This window comes from Brassica napus, chromosome A2 (assembly GCF_020379485.1).
Source record: "Brassica napus cultivar Da-Ae chromosome A2, Da-Ae, whole genome shotgun sequence".
NCBI classification, from domain to species: domain Eukaryota; kingdom Viridiplantae; phylum Streptophyta; class Magnoliopsida; order Brassicales; family Brassicaceae; genus Brassica; species Brassica napus.
The window spans coordinates 7,924,024-7,951,515 of NC_063435.1; the positions used below are offsets into that span (position 1 = coordinate 7,924,024).

The 27,492-nt window shown below is 36.3% G+C and overlaps 4 protein-coding genes and 1 long non-coding RNA gene across 5 annotated transcripts; 2 read left to right on the plus strand and 3 right to left on the minus strand.

The window, feature by feature from the left end:
* Positions 1-572: 572 nt before the first annotated feature.
* Positions 573-1,741, plus strand: LOC106381328 (microsomal glutathione S-transferase 3). The gene is made up of 4 exons (XM_013821229.3): positions 573-836; positions 974-1,049; positions 1,134-1,306; positions 1,410-1,741. Exons 1-4 carry the CDS (start codon positions 724-726, stop codon positions 1,483-1,485), a joined length of 438 nt encoding a protein of 145 aa, XP_013676683.1. The 5' UTR covers positions 573-723; the 3' UTR covers positions 1,486-1,741.
* On the minus strand, positions 1,512-5,415 carry LOC106379448. Its single transcript, XR_001276047.3, has 3 exons — positions 2,774-5,415; positions 2,549-2,605; positions 1,512-2,461 (listed from the first exon to the last, which is right to left on the minus strand). It is a non-coding gene; the product is annotated as an uncharacterized LOC106379448 (long non-coding RNA).
* A 223-nt stretch (positions 5,416-5,638) lies between these two features.
* Positions 5,639-8,727, plus strand: LOC106381329 (probable polyamine oxidase 4). The gene is made up of 8 exons (XM_013821230.3): positions 5,639-6,059; positions 6,128-6,335; positions 6,439-6,552; positions 7,057-7,144; positions 7,244-7,432; positions 7,597-7,694; positions 7,782-8,214; positions 8,290-8,727. Exons 1-8 carry the CDS (start codon positions 6,020-6,022, stop codon positions 8,611-8,613), a joined length of 1,494 nt encoding a protein of 497 aa, XP_013676684.2. The 5' UTR covers positions 5,639-6,019; the 3' UTR covers positions 8,614-8,727.
* Positions 8,728-10,334: 1,607 nt separating this feature from the next.
* Positions 10,335-12,509, minus strand: LOC106380228 (butyrate--CoA ligase AAE11, peroxisomal-like). Its single transcript, XM_022701641.2, has 3 exons — positions 12,294-12,509; positions 11,256-12,109; positions 10,335-11,156 (listed from the first exon to the last, which is right to left on the minus strand). Exons 1-3 carry the CDS (start codon positions 12,489-12,491, stop codon positions 10,469-10,471), a joined length of 1,740 nt encoding a protein of 579 aa, XP_022557362.2. The 5' UTR covers positions 12,492-12,509; the 3' UTR covers positions 10,335-10,468.
* Positions 12,510-13,709: 1,200 nt separating this feature from the next.
* Positions 13,710-21,252, minus strand: LOC106379449 (putative branched-chain-amino-acid aminotransferase 7). The gene is made up of 10 exons (XM_048754833.1): positions 21,167-21,252; positions 20,799-20,976; positions 19,791-19,967; positions 19,566-19,697; positions 19,245-19,340; positions 18,989-19,105; positions 18,806-18,901; positions 18,614-18,726; positions 14,292-18,515; positions 13,710-14,198 (listed from the first exon to the last, which is right to left on the minus strand). Exons 1-9 carry the CDS (start codon positions 21,208-21,210, stop codon positions 18,371-18,373), a joined length of 1,098 nt encoding a protein of 365 aa, XP_048610790.1. The 5' UTR covers positions 21,211-21,252; the 3' UTR covers positions 13,710-14,198; positions 14,292-18,370.
* Between the last annotated feature and the right edge of the window lie 6,240 nt (positions 21,253-27,492).

Genomic DNA, 27,492 nt, shown 5'->3' on the forward strand with positions numbered 1-27,492 from the left:
TGGCCAAAAAATAAAAGATTTTTTTAGTTATTTTTTAATTCATCATCCATTTTGTAAAAATACATTTGGAATTTACGAAAGTGGTACAGTAGATTTCCATATAGCTAATTAAAGTTTCTTTTTAGGTTATGTAGTGCAAATTCTCATCAAATAAATCTGTGACTTATTATTCATAGCAAAAACTTTATAACCTGTATTCTTATTTTAAAGCGAGGTTTATTTGCAAAAAAGAAAAAAAAAAGATTACAGTAGTTGTTCTTGAACCTTCTTTTTTTTACGTGGCTGCCCAGATACCAGAGTTATCAAAAAAAAAAAAAAACCTTCTTTTTTTTGCACATGACATCAGAGAAGCTGATAGTTTCTGCAAGCAAAAGTTAACAATTCCGGCAGCTAAGTTTGAGCAAATCGTGGATTTGCTAGCGAAGCTGTGTCAGCGATTCCTCGTCTTCAGGGTGGCGCGTCTCAAGCGTGTGGTTTGGTAACGCGTGTCCTACTTTGTTCTTCTGATGCGAAATTGTAAATGAGCGGGGGAATGGATCTGTAACTTTCGATTGTACGTTACCCATTGGGCTTTATAATGAAAAATGAGTTGACAAAAATAAAATTAAAAGGAAGGAAATATATTTGCCGACATACATCTGCCGACTCAAAAAAATTCATTTCGTATTTTGCAATCCATTCCTTGACGAACGAGTTTCAAAAAGCTCATCGCTGAAAGCATCCATGGCCCTCACCGAGTTCCTACCTAACGAGTACGGATATGTGGCTCTCGTCCTCGTCTTCTACTGCTTCCTCAACCTCTGGATGGGAGCTCAAGTCGGCATGGCCCGCAAAAGGTTTGCCTTATATTTGATTCGGACGCGATCTATTTTTTTTTTTCGTAATCTGAATTTTTAGATCCTTTGTTTTTTCTGTAGTCGCCTCAATTCTTTTCCATTTTAGAAGTATGTTGTTGTTTGTCATCCTGATACAGGTACAACGTGCCGTATCCAACTCTCTACGCTATAGAATCAGAAAACAAAGATGCTAAACTCTTCAACTGCGTTCAGGTTTTTATTTTTTTTTATGAAGAATTTTTATTTTATTTTTCACTTAATAATTTTTCTACTTATTATTGAGAGTTTTGGTTGCAGAGGGGTCATCAGAACTCTCTGGAGATGATGCCAATGTATTTCGTACTGATGATCCTTGGTGGAATGAAACACCCTTGCATCTGCGCTGGTTTGGGTTTGCTCTATAATATCACTCGATTCTTCTACTTTAAAGGCTACTCTACTGGAGATCCAATGAAACGCCTCACCATCGGGTTTGTGTTTTTTTTTCTTTGTTCTTCTTCCCCTTGTTGATTTGACATATGTTTTTTCTTTCTTTCATTTTTGTGGTCTTGTAATCTTTATGTTTTTTTGCAGGAAATACGGTTTCTTGGGATTGCTTGGTCTCATGATCTGCACCATCTCATTTGGAGTTAGTCTGATCCGTGGTTAAGCCAGTCTTTTGTGAGTTTGATGTTCTTTGTGTTTGTTCATGAACTTTGGATCCAGTTCTTGTAAGTTGTCTACAGACTTGTGTAATAATCATTGTAAGTTGTCTACAGAGCTGTGTAATAATCTTAGAGTTGTTGCTATACTTTTTTTTGAAGTTTTTCATTCAGTTCTTTATGTAGAACAATAAAACTTCACATCCCTAAGCAAATATTGCAAGTCTTTACCTCCTCTTCGGTGGGGGTGTGCATTTCGGTTTAGTTTTGGTTTTATATCGTATCTTTTTGGTTTGATAGATTCAGAGGGTGAATTCTGAAAATTAGGAATTTCTGGAAAATTTTTGTCGTTAAACTTTTTTTTTTTATATATGTTATCAAAACATTAAATCCTACTTTCTAAGCGGACTACTAGAATTAAGGGCGATTAAACATAAAACACCCTTTTGAATAATTTGACTTGAAACACAGACCACAATGGCTGGATGTGTCACCAATGGCTGGACAAGACACATCTGGTGCTACAGGAAGCAACATAAACATTAATAATTCCAAGGATGAATGAAATAGCTTAACCCGAGTGGCACACCATTCATCCAGACCCCGCTCGATTCAGATGGAAATCCGATTGCCCAGCAGCCTGGAACACATCAGTTTGGCCAAGATGGACTTTTGTTTTGCCCATTCCGCCATCCCAAATGGCGGAACTACCGCCAGTACTGACTGTCGATACAACGGCTCTGATAAACCAGGTACCAAAAAAATTTACGACATGTTTTTCTGTTCTACTTCAATGCACGTTAACATGATACATCAGAACAACAAGCCATGCATCGTCTGGAGCAAATCATGCAAACCAAGGTGGGACAACAAGCTCAGATCAACGACTTACTAGCCTCATCATCGAGAACTCCATGAAATGTAGTCCTAGGGAAGACATACACTCCAGCATGACTCAACAGATCCGACAGCAACCATTCCAGACTGGATTATGAAACAATGAACACATAAGTGAGCTTGGTAAAAAAAAAAGGGTGAGATTGGTGACCTCAAACGAAACTTAGCCCATACCCATGCCGACCTCCCGATTGATGCAATCCCAGTTCCATCGAGTCATCAGCTCAGCTCCTGAAGTAGACAAATTCATATAAGAGACACAAAGGACACCATTCACAACTCACATCACAAGACTCCTGATCCCAAACATCAAACTTAAGATTCCCCCCTCCTATACAATGGAAAATAGACCCCCCGAGCTCACATGAGCGCCTTTTGCATGCAATGAAGGGTACTCACTTCAACGATGGATAACAAGATGTCGGTTACTGCAAGTTCTTCGTCGAGAATCTGGTAGGACCGGCTCTCAACTCTATTTCTCGTGTATAGACCAACACATCAACAACTTTAACCAGCTGTCGATTGTGTTTGTGAAGCACTACTCTATGTGTATAGAGAAAAGAGCTTATGACACCGATCTGTGAACAGTGTCCCAGAGATAAGGAGAGCCGCTTCGATCTTTCATTAGAAGGTTAAAAACCATCCCCTCTAACATTGTTGTGAGTGACTGTGCATGCATATCTCCACTGCTAAATGACTTATGGCATGAATTACGCATTTATGAAGAATTCTTGCTTAGCAAACCATCCACACTGGAAGACTCTCTCCACAGAGCTTCAAAATACATGGAAATGGAAGAAGAAAAGAAGGTGTTTGCTGAAAAACATGCGACGATAGGCAAAGACGACGAGGAGGATTGAGAAGAGACGGAAATTCACAAGATCGGAGCTGTAAGGTCAGCGAATGAAGCAAAACCGATGACAATCAAATAAGGAAACTTCAAAACCTCGATCAAACAAACCCAGACCCGAGTCATGGAATATAGGAGATGGGGAGAAAGACAAATCCAAAATTTTTTGCAGCTTCCACAACAGAGGAGGACATACCACTCAGCAGTGTTTCGGTTTCCAAAACTTCGTTTACTCCAAGTTTCACGAAGAAGGGTTAGCACAGATCGAGGTCTCACTCCCAATTAACAACAACAACACAAGTGCACCCAAGAGAAATCGGGAAGCTAAGAGCACTGAAGCACCGGGCCCACTGACCTCAAGAAAAAGAACCAATATGATAATGAGAGGAAATCCCTTCTCTGATGATTCAGTACGGGCAATAAAGGACTATGGCAATAGAGTAATCTCTGTGTCCACAAGAGCTAGAGATATGATAAAAGATGACGCAATCATAAAGTTTATAGAGTAAGAAATGGAAAACTTAGACTGGCTACACAACGACACACTAGTTATAAAGATAATGCTAGCAGACTGGATCGTTAATCGATACCGGATGTTACGTCGCATAATGTATTTCAAATATAAGCGCATGCGCTTACACATGGATGTATAAGATCAAAATTATGTTCAAATTGTCTCATCTAACAATTACCATTGTAGCATGATTTTATTTTTATTTTATTTTTTGCTTTCTTATGAGTGTACAACAAATTCATCCATGACATAATTATATTAATGTTATATAGGTAAAAAAACTCGGATGAGAAACTTTTCCTTTATATTATTTTCCAAACACGCTTTTTGTACTCTTTTTTATTCAGTTATATATATATTTAGAAATTGCAATCATTTCGATTTAGTCTTTATTTTAGTTGTTCAACCCTACAAAATCAAATATCACAATCTATTGATTTCATTGCATTGGCTAGTACGCAAAATGCGACTCGATATCGTAAAAGATGTTCAATTAGTAAAAATCAAATATTCATTTTATATTGCAAATAAAGAGATTCAAGCCACTTGTGACTGGTCCCACATTGTCCATTGTCTTGTATTTTCTCACCAAACAACACTATAGGCATAGGCCATATTCTCTTATGGACAACTTGACCCCCCCATGGTGGCCACCATCACGTGATAATTGATTCCTTTTAATATAGAGAAGATTTTATAACCATTTTTTAGTTTTCTAAATAGTTTGAATCTCTTTATTTGGTGATTTTATAGTCACTTTTTGGTTTTCTAAATAGCTTCAAAAATCAAAGTGAGCAAAATACGTATCATTAAATGGTGAAATGACAATTCTATACTCATTTATAATTATAATTAATTACTTATTAAATAAAAATAAATAAATATTAAAAATCAAAATAATAAAATTGAAAAAAATTGAAACTATTTTAAAAAATTTCTTTCCATTTTTTTTTCTGGAAAAACATTTTTTCTTTAAAAAAATTAGGAAGAATTTTATGAACATGTATTATATCTTCATGAATTTATAAAAATTCTCAAATTCATGAATGTCTTCAAAAATGTATAAATAGACTTATCAAATATAACTTGTATATATATTTAGGAAGTTCTTCTAAAATATGAATGTTATATTCCTGAATTTGATTTATATGCATATTTAGAAAAATATGAATCATTATATTACAATTTTTAAAAATTTACGAAGATGCTTTTAAATATGTATAGCATCCTTATACAATTTAGATATCAAATACATGACGATATTCCGAAAACTTTAAGAAGGTGTTATAAAAATTTAATAATATTAAACTTTCAAAAAATATTATAAATACTTAATAAAATTAAAAAATTTAGTTTATTTCTCAAAATAGAAATAGTGTAGAACCAAAATAAAACAACCATCATAAGAAGTTCTCTATAAAAAGATTTTGTAGTTCTAGGAATAGAATCAAAAATTGCATTTTATCTCTAAAAGATATAAAACTTCTTGAATGTTTGGAATGATCTTCGAAAAGTTGTTATTTTTTTAGCTTTATTGACAAGTTTGGCAATGGCTGAAGTTTTGAAATTATAGTGATCAAATTAATCCAGATTGAATATCCATTTAAATACCTTTATTTACAATACAGAAATGCAAAACTTAAATAAATATATATGCAATGCAGTGACATCGACATCAATAGTTGTAACTTGATGATGAGCTGTTTTCTACAGTAATCACACATTAAAAAAAAAAGAGCCAGGAAGTATCTAAAATGGAAGGAACATGCTGGACCAGAGAATAAAACCAAACAAAAATCAAAAGGGCAAAAACGTCATTCACACTTTGATGATTGGAAAAAAAATCTGTAATAGTCGGCACCTGCAGCAGTATAAAAGGCTTTACCTATCTGGATTTCACGAAAAGCCACCTCGTCGATACCGAAGCATATTCTTCGTTGTTGTTTTTTTATCTTTCTTCTTAGGGAATTCATGTTTCTCGTCTTCTAAAACAAAAGAGAAGAAGAAAAAAATGCAGCGATCACGAAATTGCAAGATCTGTGGGAACGAAGCCATACACGCTTGCCGTCTATCGATCTCTAATCTCAAAGTTTTATTCGTTTTTGAATCGTCGCTATTGAATAATTCGATCTCCCGTTTTTGCGATGAGCTGGTCCGATAAGCTTCTTCTTCTTCGCTGCTCCTCCTTCTCCGATCTCTGCAGATTTTCAAATTTCCTCTTTAATCGGATCGTTTAGTTGATTTTTTTTCACGAATTTTGGGAAATCTCTCTGTTTCTTCAATGGATAAGAAGGTTTCGTTTACCGATGAGCTTCCTGATGGTAATTGAGATTATGCATTGCGGTTTTAATATAGATTTAAGATTCATTGTAACATGTGTTTCGTGCAGGCACAATCTCAGCGCTTCTACAGAAGCAGAACAATGTGGTGCAGCCTTGTGTGATCGTGATAGGCAGTGGCATATCAGGTCTGGCTGCTGCTAGGAGCCTCTCTGAAGCTTCTTTTAACGTGACTGTTCTCGAATCACGTGATAGGATTGGTGGTCGTATCCATACCGATTACTCCTTTGGTTGTCCTGTTGATATGGGAGCTTCTTGGTGAGTTTCTTTTTTATTTTATTTTTATGATTTGTAGTATTTGTTGGTGTGGAATGAATATATGTGATGTGAACGTTCTAACCCTTTCTCAAACGTTGTTTAGGTTGCATGGAGTCTCCAATGACAACCCCTTGGCTCCTATTATACGCCGTCTAGGGCTCACTCTATACCGAACTAGCGGGGATGACTCCATCTTGTATGATCATGATCTCGAAAGGTAACCTTTTCATGCCTTTACGCCGTACTAATGTTTGAAGAAATAGGTGACCCTAACTAGTTAAAGGAACTAGCAGCTAGACGGATTATTCGGGCCTAAGAGTTAGCGAATTATTGATTTATATTATATATATTTTACTTTTTTATAAGAAATTTAGTTTTTAGATTTATATAAACTTATTTTGATGAATTATCAAAATTAGATACACAAAGCATATAAATTAGATGTACTAACACTATTAGTTAAATCAACAGATTTGGGCTAATTTAGACCGATCTAAACCGGTTTAAAAAATTCAAACCGGTTTGAGTCGTATAAATCGAATTTTTTAAAAATCGTTTCGGCCTAGTCGACTAAGCACTGCCTAGACTGATTTTTAGAATCATGGTACATTACTATAACTAGATGGGGTTTCAGTCTAACATGTTGTAACCCAATTGCTCTGTTTAACGAGTTAAGTTTATATCAACTTTTGTAAGTATAAATCTGGTTTTCCTATCTCAGTTATGGACTTTATGACATGCACGGGAATAAAATTCCGCCGCAGTTGGTCACTCAAGTTGGAGATGCGTTCAAGAGAATTCTCGAAGAGGTAAGCTTTGCATTTGCTTGATTAATTTTTTTTGAATTAGCATCCTTTTGTCGTAATAATAGAAGTTGACACATGCTTGCTTACCTTGTTGATTTCTAGACGGAGAAAATAAGGGATGAAACTGCCAATGACATGTCAGTTCTTCAAGGAATATCCATTGTCTTGGATAGACATCCAGAACTAAGGCAAGAAGGAATTGCCTACGAAGTTTTGCAATGGTACATATGTAGGATGGAAGCATGGTTTGCTGTAGATGCGAATTTGATATCGCTCAAATGTTGGGATCAGGCAAGCGAACCAATTCTATTGTCCATTTATAAACACATTCTGCCAACTGTAACTTCATGTAGTAGTTCTAAGGATGGTCTATATATGAAGAGTTTTAATTTGTTTATTAGTGGAAGCAATACACTAAAGAAAAAAGCTCATCAAAGCTTTTAATTGTTGTGCAGGATGAATGTCTTTCCGGTGGCCATGGTCTAATGGTGCAGGGTTATGAGCCTGTGATCAGAACAATTGCAAAAGACATTGATATCCGCTTGAACCACAGGTAACTCATCAGAATTCATACAGTACATGTATCGTACTTAAAACAGTTAAACCTTATCACGTGTGTTTTGTAATTTAATTAACTCAGGGTTACTAAAGTGTCAAGAACATCTAATAACAAGGTTATAGTGGAAGTTGAAGGAGGAACCAACTTCGTTGCTGATGCTGTCATCATCACTGTGCCCATCGGTGTGCTCAAGGCAAACATGATTCAGTTTGAGCCGGAGCTCCCACAATGGAAGACCTCTGCGATATCTGATCTTGGAGTAGGCAACGAGAATAAGATTGCCCTGAGATTTGAAAACGTGTTTTGGCCCAACGTGGAGTTCCTGGGGATGGTTGCACCAACTTCTTACTCGTGTGGCTATTTTCTGAATCTTCACAAAGCAACAGGCCATCCTGTGCTTGTTTATATGGCTGCAGGAAACCTCGCCAAGGACCTTGAAAAGCTATCCGATGAGGCTACTGCAAATTTCGTAATGCTGCAACTTAAGAAAATGTTTCCCGACGCACCTGACCCGGTAAGAACTCATCATCTTATTGCACAATCTGTATCTCATATGTTGTTTTAAGTACTTACAAACAAACGAAAACAGGCTCAGTATCTTGTGACACGGTGGGGAACGGATCCAAACACATTGGGGTGTTACGCATATGACGTAGTTGGGATGCCGGAAGATCTATACGCGAGGCTAGGAGAGCCGGTTGATAACATATTCTTTGGAGGAGAAGCTGTGAACGTCGAGCATCAAGGGTCTGCTCACGGAGCCTTCTTAGCAGGAGTCTCAGCCTCTCAGAATTGTCAGAGGTATATCTTCGAGAGACTCGGAGCTTGGGAGAAGCTCAAACTTGTTTCTCTTATGAGGAATAGTGATTTACTTGAAACTGGAACTGTTCCTCTCCAGATTTCCAGGATGTAATTGTTCTACCTCTATCTTTCTTTTACTTTCATTTAGTTTTCTGCTTAAAACACAAGCAATGGTCCTTTTTTTTTCCTATCTGAAAACAAAAACAAATAAACATTTCGACTTCTGGTGAAGTACTTTGAGAACCCGTAAGCACATGGGTATATGTTTTTTCTTTCTTTTTTTATCAAAGGGTATATTTTTGATTAAGCAGCTTTTAGAAGAAAAAAAACTAAAATTTAAATATAAAGTAAAAGATAATTATAAGAATGTTAATATTTTAGCACTAAGATGGGTATATGTACCGTTGGAGTTGTTCTTATTTTGGTTAAAGAATTTTCATTAATAAAGATTAAAAGTCACAAGGAAGCAAACACCAACCGAAATAATACCTGTGAAAAGAAAGGAGGGGAATGAAACAGCAGAGGATGATCTACGCACAACAGCCAATATAGAAGTAAAGTGGGACTAAAATCTATGGTGAATCAAACCAAAAAAGTAGCCAGGGTAAGACTTCGTGAAAGACCCTGAGAAGTCATAGCGGAGCATTTGTCACGCAGTCAAGAAAAGGTGAACCTAAGAACGCACGAAGGGGGCCAAGGAAGACCATCATGAAGGCGTCTCTTACGTTCTCTCTAGAGCTCATAAACACACAGTTTGCCTTTGCCAAACCTGAAGAATAGCAAGCTTAATTATTTTATCCACATGAGAAATGGGCAACCAGTTTAAAACATCCCCAACCAAGCTGAAGGCCAAGATGGAATGTGAAATCAGCTTATAACCAAGTTCCAAACAACTGAAGAGAAAGAGCAGCTAAAAATCCCTGCTTCCATTACTATTTCCACACAACAAACAGACTGCCTCAGAGTCCGGATTCCAAGCTGCAATGCGATCAAAGGTAGGGTTACGATTAAGAATGAATAGTAGCCATGAGGTAGTAGCAAAGCTTTTGATCTCAGGCCAAGGATTTTTTTGAACATCCAAAAATAGCTATATTTTTCATCTTTTAACGCCCAAAAAAAGAAGAGATGTTTTATAATTTATCTCTTATCCGTGCCACCCAAAGAGAGCCTGATGATCATCCCTAGAAGCTTTAAAATACAGGCTCATTCCAGTGAAAAATATTGCGCATTCCCAAACCCCCCTCGGCTTTTGGGGCTGACAGTTCTTCTCAAGATACCTTTGCGCCCGTAGATGCCAATAGTACCATGCCAAAGAAATGAGCTACATAGGCTTTAATTTTCCTCATTACACACTTTGGCTAAAGGAAAGCAGACATCCAGAAGCATGTTATACCTACAATTACCGAAGAAATGAGAGTACGGCGACAAGCCATTGATAACGCCTTTGAAGTCCAAGAGCCCAACTTTTTTTATAGCGGTTTTATTGGGCTAGAAGAGGCTTGTGAGTATTAATTTTCAACGTCACATGTAACTGTGACTAATTCTTAGCTGTCTAACTTTGTCGTGAAGACATTATCGATGTTTTCAAGCTTGTTTTTGAGTTCACTATCATCGTCTTTTGAAGATCTATATGGTTTCATTACTTTTGATGTTGTTTATTATGCTTTGTGTCAAAGACGACGTACAATTTCTTTTTACTGTAACCAATCAGTTTGAATGAATGAAAAATAAGTGGTGTTCCAAAAATAAAAAATAAAGCTTCCCTAACTATTAAATAGTGTACTTTTGAGTAAAATATTTAATAAAATAGTGCCTTGCTTTTAAGAGCAGAAGTAAAAATAAAAAGTATTATTCTCTTGAGGACTTTAAAACATGATATGATATATGTTGTGATGTATGCATAATTAAGGTATTTTTGGTAGCGATCCTGAAACAAAGAGAAGAGAAATACATGGATGGATATGGCTTTAAAGCCTAGAGCTAACATGATCAACATCGCGTCGTTGAACTTTCTTGGAACCCACACCGTCCTCATCGACTACAAAAGCCTTAGCGATGTCTCTCAGTTTAGACTTGAGGATCTTTCCGTTGCTGTTCTTTGGCAGCTCTTGAAGGAACACAACCTTCCTTGGACACATAAAATGTGGCATACTATCACGGCAATATGCAATCAAGTCTCTTTCGCTGGTCACGAATTCCTCTTCACGGGGTCCTTGTCTAGTCTCAACAACTTTTAGAACAATAAATGCACAGGGAGTTTCACCCCAAAGAGGGTGAGGCATGGCCACCACAGCAGCCTCGACCACTTTCTGATTCTCGTAAAGGACTTTCTCGACCTCTATACTGCTGATGTTCTCACCTCCCGAGATGATGATGTCTTTGGATCGATCTTTGATCTCTAAGTGCCCATCAGGATGAATCACACCTATATCTCCAGTGTTGAACCATCCGTCTTTAAACGCTTCAGATGTTGCTTTAGGGTTCTTTAGATAGCCTTTCATTACACTGTTTCCTTTGATGACGATCTCTCCTGTTGTCTTCCCGTCGCGTGGGACACTCTCCTGAGTTGTCGTGTTCTTTACGTCAACGTCTGCTAGCGTTATGTTTCTTATCCCTTGCCTTGCTTTCAGCTGCATCTGTCGATGCTCTGGTAGTCTGTTCAAAATTGTGTAGAAGAATTGTCTTATCAAACGTTATAATTTTCAACATCACTGTTAAGGAAATTTCTTTAACATGGTTATATTATATATTTACCTGTTCCATTCGTCTTGCCACTCACAAAAGAGAACGGGTCCGCTGGTCTCCGTAAGCCCATAGCCATGCATTATTCGGAACCCCAACTGCTCTACCTTCTTAAGAAGTGCAGTGGGTGGGGATGAACCTCCGGTCAAAATGTGAACAGGCCGTGACCTGTGTGACCGGTCACTCTGCTCTCCTTCTATAAGAAATCTCAAGACTGTAGGAACACAAGACATGTGCGTAACGCCATGAGAACTTATGTTCTTATAGATCTCTGGGGCAGTCACGTGCCTTAAGCATACATTGGTGCCTCCACGCGCAGCCACAGACCATGTGTGCGACCATCCATTGGCATGAAACATTGGCAAGGTCCAGAGGTAGACCGGTGAAATCCCCATCTCCCAGTCCATAATCGTGCTCAAAGCGCTCAAGTACGCCCCTCGGTGGCTAACCACCACACCTTTTGGGTCGGCTGTTGTACCAGACGTGTAGTTCAAAGAAATAGGGTCATGCTCATTGCGGACACAGAACGTACTTGTGGAAAGAAATTGCGAAGGATCTCCTGTACGGATGAGACCCTCGTACTCCAACTCCCCAGGGGAATGTTTTGTAGTGGAATCCATATCATTAATGAATATGATTAGTGGCTTAGGTATTGAGTCGTCAAACGGTAGGAGATGGAGGACTTCTTGGGTCAAAGGAGCAAACTCATGGTCAACGAATAAGATCTTTGGCTGGGCGTGGCGTAGGATGATGGCTATGGTTTTGGCGTCCAGGCGAGTGTTAATAGGATTCAGTACGGCCCCGGTCATTGGAATGGCAAAATGCATCTCGTACATGGCGGGTACGTTTGGGGCCAAAATCGAGACCTAAACAGATATAGATAAATATTCAGTATGTAAGGCATCGATAAAGATAAAACAAAGAGAAAGGAAAAGTTATGCGATTCATATGCTATATATGTCATCATATTATCGTTAGAATGGCTAACGAGGAATCCATACAATTATTAGCCTTGCATAGGAAAAGAGAAAGTAAAAGGGATAAGCATACGATGTTGTTTCGGGTGATATTAAGAGAGAGAAGAGCGGCGGCCAGTCGACAGCAACGGTCATAGGTCTGGGGCCAAGTGAAACGACTTTGTCTGTAGATTATGGAGGTTCGATTGGGGTAACATTCCGAAGCTCGTTTCAAGAACGTTATGGGTGTTAGAGGAACATTGTTTGCTTCACATATCGTCAGAATATCCATCTTGTATGAGTGAATATGTGTGGGGCAATAAGGATATGCAAATCCACATTATATAGAGAAAATTGTAGAATAGTGACATGCAGGTCGTGCCTAATATTAGTACTAATTGGTTAATGACATGCAGCCATGCAGGTTGCCTAAAGTTTTGGTAGCGACCAAACTAGATAATGCGATCACTTTGCTTTTTTTTTTTGGTTATAAAGGTTGTATAATGTGATAATTTCACATGTTGAGTGTCACTTGATGATCATTCTATATACTGAATCTGCCTAGGGTACATTATAACATACGCATTCAAAACTCCACTCAAGTTAAAAGGATTATCTGTGTGCAAGTCAACATATCTGACATTCATATTTTTTACCTTGAGTAATTTTCGAATAAGGAAACTGCATAAAAGGTTAAATCAACATATGCTGCTATTACGTCGAAAACTAAACCGAGTTTGACTGATTTTGAAATGCCTTTATTGCCTCTAAATATTAATAGGTTTAGAGTTATGCTGAATAATAAGTGAGAAAAATAGATGGCTAAATTTTTGAACTAAACGAATTAATTAGAATATGCAATTCAAAACCAGAAAAATCATCAAATGAGGTGAGTTCGCATCCAAACAGATGGCCGAATTTTTGAAAGAATCGACATAAACTAAGTCATTGAGAAGGACATACCCGTTTATGATATAATAGTTGCTTAAAACATTAGGCACGAAATACCTGACATATCGCAGTGTGACCATCCATTTGCATTATTGCTTTTTATTGTTCACATGCGTTTGTAATCTTATAATAGAAAACAGGTCGTTGTCGACAGAGATCTGTTGCGACCTAAAATTTTGGTTTTTGATATAGAGAACTAAGTACCTCTCTTTTTTTTTTTGTTCTTTCTTTTTATAGATCAGAAATTGATATCTTAATATAGGATTACATCAATGTTTAAGAAAAGTTTAAAATCTGTGGAACAAAATTACACCATTCTTGAGAAATCGAAGATGGCTCGTATAAAACAGTCACTACAAAAAAATAGTTGTTTAGTATCATTTATTTTATATATTTACATTACTTATAAATGATGTAAGATAATTTTACATTAGTTAATTAAATGACTCTGAAAGTAGTGATGCAAATAATTTGCTATCATTCCTTTTACAATTGATGTAAAAATGTTAAATATTTGTATCAGTTATACCAAATGATTTCAAAATGTATCAATTGTACGAAAATGATATTAAAATCTACATCAGTTTTTAAATGATGTTAGTTTTGTGTCAATTAAAGCAAATGATTTTAATTATTTCTATAATTTAACAATAACTGATATAAACTAATTTTAATTTTTTAAATTAATATTTTAATAATTGTGTAATTTATAATTGTCGAGTAAATGTACTTTACCATTTGAACGTTTGGCTTAGAAAGGAAAATGCTTTTCCAAAAACTATTTTTCATTGACGATAATCTGAAGAACAAGAAAAAAAATACATAGACTCCACAAAAAGCATGAAGATGAAAGAACTTGAATTCATGTAGAGAAAAGGATTGTAAATTAAAAAGAATTCTTCTTTTTTTATCTTCATCTTCGGTCTCCATTTGTAGCCTGAAACTCAATTGATTTATTGAAGAATTTTCCATCATCTGTTTTTTTCCGAGACTTCTACTCTTTTAAATATGCAAGTGATTCTTCATTTGCCACAGAAAAGAATGAATTCTAACAAAGAAAATACTCAAGTCATAAACAGAAGGAAACAAATTATAATTTTCCAAAGAAGAGAAGAAGAAGAACAAAAGAAAAATAATATACCTTTTCAGATTTTTTTTATCAGATTCGTCCAGTTAGCAGATTCTTCTTTACTTTTTTACTTTCAAACCCTGCATAAGAAAAAATATAATCATTATCATCATGACCCATAAAAAATGCTTGACTACTAGAGAAGTAATTCATCGCAGGTATTATACATATGTGTGAATTTTTCTTATCAAGTAGCCTAGAACAATAAATTTGGAACTTATAAAAAAGTTGAGGAAACTGAGAAGCAACACGAACAGATGAGTGAGAATATTGACAGATAATGTGATTTTTTTGAGATCATGAAGCAGTTATGGAAGAACATGGGTCAATCTAATCTATTAAAACCATTAAAAAAAACAAAATCGCAGAAATCGTAACTAATTTCACGTAAGTTTGGCTGATATTTCTTTAAATGTTTTATAATAGAACAAATATTTTAAATGATGCAAACTATGCAAAAACGTAACACAACTTCCAAAAACTGTTCATCACCTTATCCTCTCCTCCCTATTTCTCCCTTCAACCGTTCATCTCTGTAGATCTCGTATTTAGATTATGTTAGGGTGTATTTCTAGTTAGGCGGAAGGCTTTGGTTCGAGGAGCTTGTGTCGGGTCACGGTCTTCTTGGAAGTCGTGTGGCTAGTTGGTTGGGTCAGCCGCCGGTTCATGGTGGTCCCTTATCGAGTCGTGTCTCGGATTCCTTCGTGCTTGTTTGGGTTGGTATATCGGATGGTCTTGTAGCGTCATGGTCTTGGCGGTGGTTTTGGAGTTGATCGCTGGTGTTGGTCTTTCCGGTTGGTGTCTGTTGTGTCTTTAGCAACGGGTTTGTTTTGGCGGGGCTAGATGTTCCGGCTTTAGTTTCTATAACAGATTCCTAGTTGGTTTGGCCTGGTCTTGTTCATGTGCTCGGCTTTTCTTCTTATCCGTATCAAGGTTGCTATGCTAGGAGTTGGTTCAAGTCTGGTTTGTGGTTCGTCTTTTGGTTGTGGTCTTGTTGCGGGAGCATCTACTCTCTCTTCCTAGAAGCTGTGTGTTTCTAGTGGGGTTACTAGCGTCGCAGTGGTTCCGTCCTTCAGTTCTTCTCTTGCGAGGAGGTGGCCGTTCTTCAGTCGGTAGATGGCTGAGTTTGGGATGCGAGGGTCCGCGTGTAAGAATTGGAGGTCTTGGAAGGCATTTTCCCGGTCAGAGTTCAAGGTTTTTATCTTGTGCTTGAGCTTGTTTTCGGTTTTGGCTCCTCTTGATAATGGTCGTGGTGAAGTTTCTGCCTTTGCTCTTTGTTATGTTGCAACTATCTCGGCCATTTAGAGTCTGGTGGGGTTCTTGGTGTTCACTCTCCGCTTTGTAGCAGTGTGGTTCTACTCGAGCTCTTGTCTTTCAGCTCTGTTGGCGATGTGAAAATAGTATGTTTGAGTATTATGGATTTGGAGACCCTCTAGTGATTAGTCTCTCTTTTGTCTCAAGTTGGTACGATAGTGTTGTTCCCATAAATCTATTGGGTGTAGGTTCCTGTAAATCATTCGGGCTTTGTTTGTCTGAGTATTGGCATTATGTTTGTAAGTTTCATTTCATCTGTTTAATCAAATTCTAGTTGAGTAAAAAAAAATGATGCAAACTAAGGTAAAATAACAAAAAGAAAATCTATTTTGTTTGTATCAGTTATTTATTGACGTAAGTTTTGTAACATTCTAACAAATGACGTTAGCCAAAAATAAACACATGTATCAGTTATTTAAGCGATTTAAAATATTAAAATAATATCAGTTCCGTTAAAATGATACAAATTAGTAAGAATTATATCATTTAATTAAACTGATGTTAAATCAATTCATAAAAACGTCAATTGTTATAACTGATTTTAAATTATGGATATTTATTTCATTTGAGAATAAGTAATGTAAAATAGTATCACTTATTTTTATGACACAACTTAAGTGATTCAGTTCACTATTTTTTTTTTTGTAGTGAGTGTTCATGTTATTGATTTATAAACGTAACAGTTATATATATATAAAAAATAAAAAAATTAGGAAAATAGAAACTTGAAGTGCATGTTTGAACTACTTTGATTTGATGTAGGCTACAACACCAACATAAAAAGCGATAATGTTCATAATGTTGTAAATGGTGAGGTGATCAAGGATACGAAGAAGAAGAAGTGTTATGAACGAACGCGAACTAACTTTAAAAAATGAAAAAAAAAACAAAACGATCTGAGATAAATACCCGTTTACGTTTGTATATTCATTATGTGAAATAAATAATTTAAAATTTTTTTGACCTATATTTATAGTAGCCACAATTCTCAATTTCTTTTTCCCTTTATGAAAATATACTTATCCTAGAAAATGTAATTTTAGAAAATGTAATTTTCCTGATCCTAAAAAGCGTATCTGGCAAGAAGGTATAAGACTTTTTCCTTGTACACGGATATTTAAGACATTTTCATAATTAACAAGAAGGTTGACATCTTGAGCCAGAACATTCATGTTGAGTCTTCGCTAACCAATCATTTGACTTACGAAAAAATCAACAAATCGGTCTTTGAAGTAATTTTGTTTTAAACTTTTCTTTTGATCTTTTCTTTTAACACGGTCGGCTCACTTTCAATCAGATAGATAGATAAGAATGAATTGAATTTTGAAATGAGAATGAAAACTAAACCAAATGGTACAGATATTTAGAGTGGTGCTCTAATGCAACCTGATAAAACCTTGCCCAGGACTCGGCCACCCTGATTTTGGTTGGAGCGGAAAGATAGTATGAGCTGAGTAGCTACTAGCTTATTTCGGGTGATAAATGGACTAAATGAGTTATATTAGGGCGCCAAAGACCCTGGATTCACCCACTCTCTTGTCTATGGATATAACTCACCAAGTCAACATGATAAGTTGTTGGTTGCTTCAGGTTCACACACCTCACAACCAAGTTGTACGTCAAGAACAAATGAACCACCAAATTGTAAAAAGGATTTTGATTGAAACATGATGGTTAATTTCAAAAGAAACACCTTCAAAGGTTTATGTAGGAAAGAAAAAGCGTGAACACATAATAAGAATGTAGAAAAACTAGAAAGACTTGAAAGGAAAAATGTCAAGCCTTAAACTCAGGAAAACGAGATGTTGAATAGCAAAGCTGTCCCATTGACTCGACCAAAAGATGATTCTTCATTTTCAATAGACTGGGGCAGGTGTCCAATTCCTCTTTAAGTTGTTTGGTTTTATATCTTCTCAATGTTCTCATAGACCCAGTCAGAAAACAAATGGGATCATCATGGTCAACAATTATTTCTTAGGCCGAGAAGGCCTTAACTCGACCATCATCATTTTGGTCTCGATCCACTTCATTTCTAGCTTGATCAAAATGTTTCTTATGTCCCACATGATCGTTAAGAAGACCCACCAATTTCCAAATTGAGATCAGGTCCATCTTGATTCATTTGAGCCCTCTTCTCGACCCATCCATCAGACACGTCCTCGCCATCGTCCGGTCAATCGGCTAGTCCATCATTGACATATGTCATATCAGCAGACTGCCAAGTATGATTGCCATGATTTAAAATCACGGAAAATGGCACAAATTCTCCACAGACAACTTCTCAACAAGCTTAAAGAAAATTTTAGGCTCCAAAGGCACTTTCAATCATTCTCCATTTCCTACACGAGTACCTCGTGTCGTCAATTCCACTGCAAATTTTTAAGCACAGACTGCAAGATCTTTTGATAAAGTTTTGCTTTTATGGGTTGGTATATTCCAATTTAATTTTGCAAAACATCTCAAATTTCAAATTTGAGTAAGAAAATAGTGTTTTGATGTCAAAGAAAAAATATAATAGTCATAAAACCTTTTTTATAAAAAAAAAACCTCCTCATATTATTAGTGAAAACATAGTTGCATCCTTACATTACTTATAAAAAACTCTTTTAATTTATATTTTATTGACGATTTAAACTCTTAAACAAGAGCTTTTTACAGAGCGATTTCTCTTTAAAATATAGCAAACTTTTCTTCCAATTCTTCCACGCTTTCCATTTTTTATTGTTTGATTCCTTTATTCTTTGTTCTTCTTTTCCCCCACTTTCTTACTTTTTTTTTTAATTAAGAAACGTATCTATTCCAATTGTATCATTGATCTCTACCATCCAATCCTTCGTATCTTCAACAACGCCCATTTGAATATTGGTTAACATGACGTGAAGCTTCGTAGACAATGCATTTTCTCCTGTTATGTATTTTATCCTGCGGTTACAGATGGTATGAGCCAAATCAGACATTAAGTAACCACAGATTGAAGATCAAATCTTTAGAGTTCTAGTATATTAAAAAAAACTAATCACTTTGTCTCATAAAAGGTCACACTTTCAACAGCTCTAACGACCACTGCAGTTCCTTTACAGAATACTTCTTCCGCCTCTAATAGCTCATCCACAGAAACATCACGTTCTTGAACCTGTATACATTTGAATAATAATTTACGGATCTTGAAAATGTCTACTTACAAAAGGTATTTATTATATAAAAGCTCGAACCTGGTAGCCAATATCACGGGCAAGTTCGCTTATGCTTTTCCTTGTGATTCCTGGTAAAATAGTTCCTGAAATTGGTGGAGTAGACATAATATTTTCCTATAAAATGAATGAATACAATTAGTTTATACTAGGTTACTGCAAAGGATCTAATGGTTTAAACTTTTTATTAATGTAATTGTTGACCTTGACAACGAAGATGTTACAAGTAGAAACCTCTTCGATGTTTCTGCCAGTTGCCGCATCCAGAAACAAAACATCAGAGAAACCCGCTGACTTTGCTTCACGCAACGATTTCACAACCTTCAAGAGAAACAATAAATAGATATACAGAGAAAAAAGAAACTAAAGAAACATTCCATTAAATTTGGTTTTTTTTATAATATTCCAATAAACTTGTTGCCATGGATATCTTTATGGTATTTCTAGTGACTTTGCTTACTGGAGAATAGTTTGTGCAGCTCTTTACACCGCCAGTTCCACCGGTATGGGCACGTCGATACGTATGATCAACTTTGAGGTTTAAGCCTGAGCTGACCTATAAAGTTAATATATAATCTCAATTTGTAAGTGCTACGGTGCATATGATTCAACAAAACAATTTAATATATCGATATTTTAGATTCTACATAAAAAAAAAGATTACATACAAATCGAATCAACATTTCAAAGATTAAATAGCTTCTATAATATTTTTAGTACTATTAAGACGGCCATGTAAGGACCGAGAGTACTTTATTATTTCTATGACAAACACCCTTACCTTATGATAATTTCCAACGGGAGATACGTAAACAACGAACATGTATTCAGGTGCTGAAGCTATTCCAAGGACCGCACCACTCCCTATGAGCAGAGGCCTAATGTACAAAGTTCCTTTACCCAGAGGAGGAACCTAAAAAAAAAAAAAGTTCCATAAAAATCTTTAGCTACTTATAATGGTTAATAAGTGGTTGGACAAAGAGACACAGTAGTCCATAGGCCATACCCATTTCTTGTTGGCAATCACAGTTTGCTTAACTGCCTCGACGAACTGGTCAACGGAAGGAGGTGTCATACAAAGCCTATCCGCACCCATTTGCATACGAAGAGCGTTTTGTTCAGGGCGAAAGAGTGTGATCCGTCCCATTTGTGTCCTGTAAGCCTTGAGACCTTCAAATAGTCCCTACAAACCAAAGGCAATCTGAAATTGATCTCTTACATGAACTGTAACATTACAAGCTTTTTCTTAAAAATATTTAATCTAAAATATCTACATATCCGATTCTGGATAAACATAAGAAATCGGTATTTTGTTAACTAGGTGAATTCCAGACTAATCTTCTAAAAGCATTTCCAGCTCATTGCTATTTTTCTTCTCTTAATGCTAAGATAGAGGAAAATAAACTCCAGCCCATCTTTACATTTAGAAGAAAATATAACATTACCTTTTTATTTTCAAAATGGTTCTTTAACTTTGAAATTTTATAGTTATGAGAAAAATACAGTAATAACTCTATCTCTTAAAGAAATAATGTTTATATAAATAAATTCACACTTTTATTTACATAATACTCTTTTAAAGAAACTTTTGTTTAATAATGTCATAATTTTATAAAAATGTTGCAAAATTTTGAAAAACTTTCGTGAATAAATGTACTAATTGTATTAGAAATATATATACTAAAGAAATTTCTATTATAAGAGGAAGAAATAAAAGAATACATTGTAGAAAAATATATATCTATTGAAGATGGTCTAATTAATATGGTAGGAATTAATAAGTTTTTCCTTGCCAGTAGTAACCAATCATAATTGCAATCTTAATAGAGGAGTCAACTCTAGTATCCAACTAGCAGAGGTCTTGAATTAGTAGACAACCCATGAGTGAGTTTTTATATGATAGATGGTTTAATATTTATAACAGAAAGCGAATCGGGAAGGGAAAATTGAATCGTAACCGTATCAAGCTTATCTAAATAAGATCGAAAGAAAAACCAACACTATAGACAAAGACCTGGCCATAGTTGAGAATCCCAGCACTAGGGCTTATTGAAATGTCCCCGTAAGGAACAATCTTCCCTTCTGAAAAGCTCTCTCCTTGTTTGCATTTCGCCACATACATATAATCTGTTGGAATCAGAGTGAATCCAAGCTCTTCCCAGTTTACATTTGCGTACTTTTCATCTGCTTCACTGTTTTAAATACAACGCATAAAAATACCAAAAAGAACCCCAAATGATTAAAATGATTTTGAATAAATAGAAAACTGGCGAATAGGGCAAATCAACACGATAAAGCCATATCAGCATACATATTACGAGAAATAAATGTTTATTTTCATTTGACGTTTCAATTTTTTTATAATAAGATGATATTTTTAACCTTGTAAGACAAGATGATGATGAAGGGTGCACAGTCGGAACCATTGGATAGAGTAAAACAAAGAAATAAAGAAAGAAAATGGTTTGAACTTTGGACAGATGATGTGTTTTGAAGAAGGCTTATCTCGCCTCTTTTTTTTTTTTTTTTTTTTTTTTTGATGAAATTTGAAATTTATTGATCAAAATATGAACTCATTTACAAAAGAATTAAAGAATCATAAAATATGTCTTAGTTCTTGTCATTACGTGACTATAATCGACTCTAAACTCTCACTACGTCAAACCACCTTCTCATCAATCCTTCTAACTTGTGAGGAAACCTGTATCGGAGCGATGATATTCTGTTCCTGACCATTTTGTCAATGAGCTTAATGAGTTGTTCTACAGTCTGACTACCACTGTGATGCCTCCGAGCATTGCGCTCCCTCCAGACCTGATAAACTGTTGTCTGAAAAGCGAGGCGGAGGAGAATACTATCCAGTTGACAGCGCCCTCCACCTTGAATAGAAGTGAATGTATCCTGCCAGTCTGGATTGATACCTGGTCCGATGAGCACACTAGCGATTCGACCCCAAACTGAATACGAGTAAGGGCAAGCAAAAAACAAATGATCCCTAGTCTCATCCCGCTCTCCACACAGGACACAGTCCTGCCTAATACCCCACATTCTCATTCTATCTCCAGTTGATAGCCTATTTAGAACAGCTAGCCAAAGTATAAAGGAGTAGCGAGGCACACCCTGTGGAAACCACACACTACTACACCACTCCACTTGTGCCTTCCTACTTCGAATTTGATCCCAAGTTTCCTTTGATGAGAAATGATCTTTGTATGTATCCATGGCGTGGCGCCACAAATACACATCTTCTCCTAGTTCAGCCTGCGGGACAGGTGTAGCTCGAATCTTTGCGTGTAACGCCTGAAAATGTCTACTCCGCTGACCTCTGACCTTCCACTCTCCCTGTGATACCGCCTCATAGACCCGAGCTCCTCTTCTCACTCCAAGATAACGAGTCCCCGTAGCTCCAGTTATGTCGAATAATTTCCCCATCTCCAGCCAGTCATCGAACCAGAAAAAAGCCTTTTCACCATTCCTTACTTCCACTCGAATGAGAGGATAAGCCAACTGTCTCAGTTTGAGAAGCTTTCTCCAAATCCACGAGCCTTTATTATCATCTTTGACATCCCAAAAAGAGTTCTGTTGCAGCAGATAGTGTTGCACCCAAGAAACCCATAAAGAATCTGATTGTGTGAGCAACCTCCATATCAAAGAGAGAGCGAAGACTTTTGATGAATCTTTAAGCCTACGCAATCCAAGTCCTCCTTCTGTCTTCGGGTAACATACATCTTCCCACTTCACTTTAGCCTTATGGGTCTGATGCGGAGATCCAGACCACAAAAAAGCACTACATAAACTCTCAATTGCTTCAAAGCAACCCATAGGAAGTATAAATGCAGAGCTCCAGAAGTTGACAATGCTAAATATCACAGACTTTATTAACTGCAATCTGCCTGCAAAGGAGAGGCTTTTATTTGTCCAAGACAACATCCTATTTCTGATCTTGTCTATCAAAGGCTCATAGTCTGATTTAGTAAGTGCTTTGGTTGTAAGGGGAAGACCTAGATACCTGACTGGTAGCGTTCCGACATTAATTCCCTGCCGTGCAGCTTCTTCATACAATCCCACCAGATCAGTTCCAGACGCATATAACGAAGATTTCGAAGCATTAATATGCAAACCTAACAGCTCTGCAAACCCAATCATAGTCTCCATAACACCTCTCAAGGAATGACCAGTACCATCCGTAAACACTAAGATGTCATCAGCAAAACTTAAATGAGTTAACTGGACAGCTCTGCACTGCGGGTGGTAACCAAACCGTCCATCTGAAGCAGCCCGGTTGAGAAGCTTTGAAAGAACATTATTTAGTATCACATACAGATAAGGAGATAACGAGCAGCCCTGTCTGATACCTCTGGCACTGGAGAAAAAACCTTCAAGGCTTCCGTTTACTGAAACAGAGAAAGACGCCGTAGAAATACATACCATGATCCAATGGATAAACTGAGCTGGCAATCCCATTACTCTCAGTACTGAAGATATGAAGGACCACTTGACCGTATCAAAGGCTTTGGAGATATCAAACTTGATAGCGCATCTGTTTGTGTTGGTCTTCTTATGGTATCCATTCACCAGCTCTGAAGCCAGCAAGACGTTCTCCAACAGCAATCTACCTTTAATGAATGCACACTGATTCGCTTCAATAGCTTCAGGCAGGAGTATCTTAAGGCGATTGGCAAGCACTTTGGATATGACCTTATAGAGAAGATTACAGCAAGCGATGGGTCGATAATCTTTCATTGTCTGAGCATTTTCAGATTTGGGGATGAGGGATAGGATCGTTGCATTCACTCCTGTTGGAAGGAACCCAAATAAGAAGAAAGACTGGACAGCTGTAACAAAATCTTTTCCTATAACTGGCCAAGCGGCCACATAGAATTCCTTAGTATATCCGTCTGGACCTGAGACCTTATCATTAGGTAGTAAGTGTAAAGCTGCTTGAATCTCTGCTGCTGAGACTGGTGCGGCCAACTGAGCGGCTGTAGGGGTAGAGCAACGATAGTTTAGAAGGTCGTGGATGATTGGCAAATTTGCGTCCTCACCTCCCGTGTCATGCACTTGGAGAAACCGTTGAAAATGCAACACTGCCTCCTGCTTGATATCTGTAGTAGAGGTGAGAGTCTCTCCAGTTGAGGAAATAAGCACTCTAATTGCATTTTGAGCTGCTCGAGATTGCACAACTCTATGGAAGAAAGCTGTATTATTATCCCCTGCAAACAGCCATCGAATACAAGACTTTTGCCGGTAGAATTTCTCCTCAATTCTAGCCAGCTTATTCCATCTATCAGAGGCTACTGCAGCTGCTGCAAATGTGATGGGATTCGGGTCTTGAAGAACCTGATTTTGGCAAACACATAGTACTTCATACGCTTGCTTCGTGCGACCAGGGAGATCACCATAATGCACTCTGTTCATGGCTCTCATTTCAAACTTCAGAAGCTTCAGCTTCTTTTGGAATAATCCCAAAGAGGCCCTCGAATGATATAGCTCGTTCGTACTAGCCCAGACCTTCGCCACCGTAGGGAGAAACTCCTCATGCTCAGCCAGGTAATTGAAAAAACGAAATGGTTTCCTCATCTCCTCCTGGGTTCCTGAGAGATATACCACACACCTTGCGTGATCAGAGATTCCTCCAGCCTCAAATTTAGCATACGATTGAGGGAAACAACGTAGCCAATCTCCATTAATAAGAGCCCTATCCAACTTTTTTCCAATAGGATCTTCTTCTCTTTTATTCCACCAAGTGAACAAAGCTCCAACATAAGCCAGATCTGTAAGATTGCAATCCTGAACCACCTCTTGAAACTGCCTCATACCAGACTGGTTAGCCAAATAATCTTGTACTCTCGAATGTTCTCCTGATGCCAAAGTAACATTAAAGTCCCCCAACAAGATCCACGGCATATTCAAATGGCTATAAGCAGCTCTTGTGTTCCTCATATCCTCCCATAACTGTCTCCTTTCACTCTCTGTATTTGAAGCATACACAGCAGAACAGATAAACTGTTCCCCCGTTTCAGGTATTTGAATGGCACAAGTGATAACCTGAGAGCTCATATGCAGCCTAGTGACAACCACTCTATCAGACCAACAAAACCAAACTCGCCCCAGTCTGTGATACTCGTAATTAGTAATAGCTTTCCATCCCGGCAAAGCTGCTTTCAAACACTTCTCATGATTCTCCTGCTTCACTCTAGTTTCCAAAAAACATCCAAACAAAGGCTTCTCCGCCTGAACCCAACTTTTTACTGCTCTATGTTTGCGTGACATGTTGAAGCCACGCATATTCCATGTGAAAAATGACTTCATAGCTTCCTTACGGAAGTTTTCTTCTGTGTGGATTGCACCTTCATGAGCTTTAGGTCCCTAGTGTTCACCACTTTCCTTCTTCCATGCTTTGACGTAGCTGTGCCCCCTTGTTTGGTTACCTTCTTAGTACCTTTCAACGGTGCCACTTTAGAGTCATCTTCCGAGACAACCTCCCCCTCTTCTATTTCTGTGTTTTCTTCTCCTCCACCCTCTCCTTCTGTGATCGCAAGGACACTAAATCTGGAGGGAGATATAATGACTGCATCACCTTCCTCCTTATCACCCTCTCCTATCTCGCCTCCTTTTATAAGGATAACAACAAACTAACCCTTCGAATTCAATCGGTCACAACAGGTCTTACGTATTATTATGTAAATTAAATAACTTTGGAATCTCCACCTAATTTAGCATTTGAAAACACTAAAAGCTTAGTTGATATAAAAACGTTAAGGTATAATATTTAATTCTGTATAAAATAGGTAGTACTTTTACCTTAGTTTGAATTGTAAGAGAGAAAGTGAGATAAAGCTACTTTGTTAATAAATCTTAAACTTTAAAAATCAGAACTGAAGATTTGTGTGTGAGAAGAAGACGTGAGCAGAGCTGCAGAAGTCAGAAGAGATAGAAGACGTCGTGAAGTTGGATTTTTTACCCTATTTTTTGTAAAATTACATGAATCAATTTTTTTTAGTAAATCCTCCTATACGTTAAAAGAGAAGTCACTTTAGTGATTTCTGCTGAGGTGGCATTCATATAGAGCTTCTCAGGAAAAACGTTATAATTTTATTGGCTGGTTTTTTTGAATTTTTCTTTTTCATTTATTTTAATCAATCACTTATGTAGACAAGCCCAAAACTATTGTCGATTTCGTTAAGCCCATATATAGCTAGGGGATAATAATTATCGATTTAGTTTAGCCTTGGGTAACCGTTCGGGTTCGGGTCGGGTATTTCAGATTTTCAGGTATTTCGGTATAGAGGTGTAGAACCCGTTCGGGTATTTCTGTACTTCGGGTCGGGTTCAGGTATTTTTAGTTCGGATTCGGTTATTTCGGATCTGGTTCGGATATTTAGATTTTGAAAAAAAAAATTAAAATTTTCATTTCTCAAGTTTCTTATATTTAAAAATATAACTTTCAGTGAGTGAAGAAGGTATTTTTGAATATTTTAAATATTAAAAAATTCAAACATGTTTATTAATATTATTTTTAAATTATTTATCGTTGTTTAAAGAATAAATTTATCATAATTTTAAAATAATTTACAGAATGTTATAAACTATTAATAAAATTAAATTTACTTTATATTGAATATTTGTTTATTGTTAAATATTTTTTTGAATTTCTTTTTGATTTATATTTTCCATCGACACTACTAAAAAGGAAAGCCCTCTAAATACTTACCTTATTTTGTAATTTTGATATATCATTTAATTCATCGATCTCACTATAATAGGAAAGTACCATTGAATACTAATTGCAAGGGAAAACATAATTTAATGACCAATTAACATCACTTTCCAAATGACTTACATAATATTATTAATAACTATTTACGGTAACTAATTGTCGAAAGTATGGTATATAAATCTATTTTATTAATTCAAATAAATATTTTGGATTCCAAATGACTTACATAATATTATTAATAACTATTTATGGTAACCAATTGTCGAAAGTATGGTATATAAAGTCATTTTATCAATTCAAGTAAATATTTTGGTTTATTATTTTATGTAGTCTATAGATATATTAGAATATAAAGTCATTTTATCAAATCAAATAATTTATTTTAATTCATCGATCCCCTATAAAAGGAAAGTAACATTGAATACTGATTGAAAAGGAAAAAATAATTTAATCCCTCTATTAACATTACTTGCGCAACAATATTAGTTAATACATGTAATAATTAGTTTCCTTATTACAAATGGAAAGAATTCTCTTGATTTTGTTGATTGATTTTTTAGAATTTCTTTTTCGATTTATTTTAATCATCGACACTACTAAAAATGAAATCACTTTAATACTTAACTTTTGTGTTTTCTCGATTCAAAGAACATCTTTTTGCGATCATTTCTCTGTTTAATTCATTAAATACTCACTAAATATTTTAGATGTTAGAGAAACGAAATTAATTGACAAGATATTTTCTCTCCTAAAATCATGCATTTAAAACTTAATATTTATGGTGAGACTTGTCAACCAAAATTCTGGTGCAATCTATTCACGAGATGTTCTCCTTTAGCTTTATTAACAAGATATTCCAAAAATAATATTACCTTATAAGTATAAGATTTATTGAGAATTTATTAAAGAATATTCTATTTCTTAGCTTATCATGCAAGCTAAATCAATGAGAAACGTCTACCAATTTACTATAAATAAGACATTCACA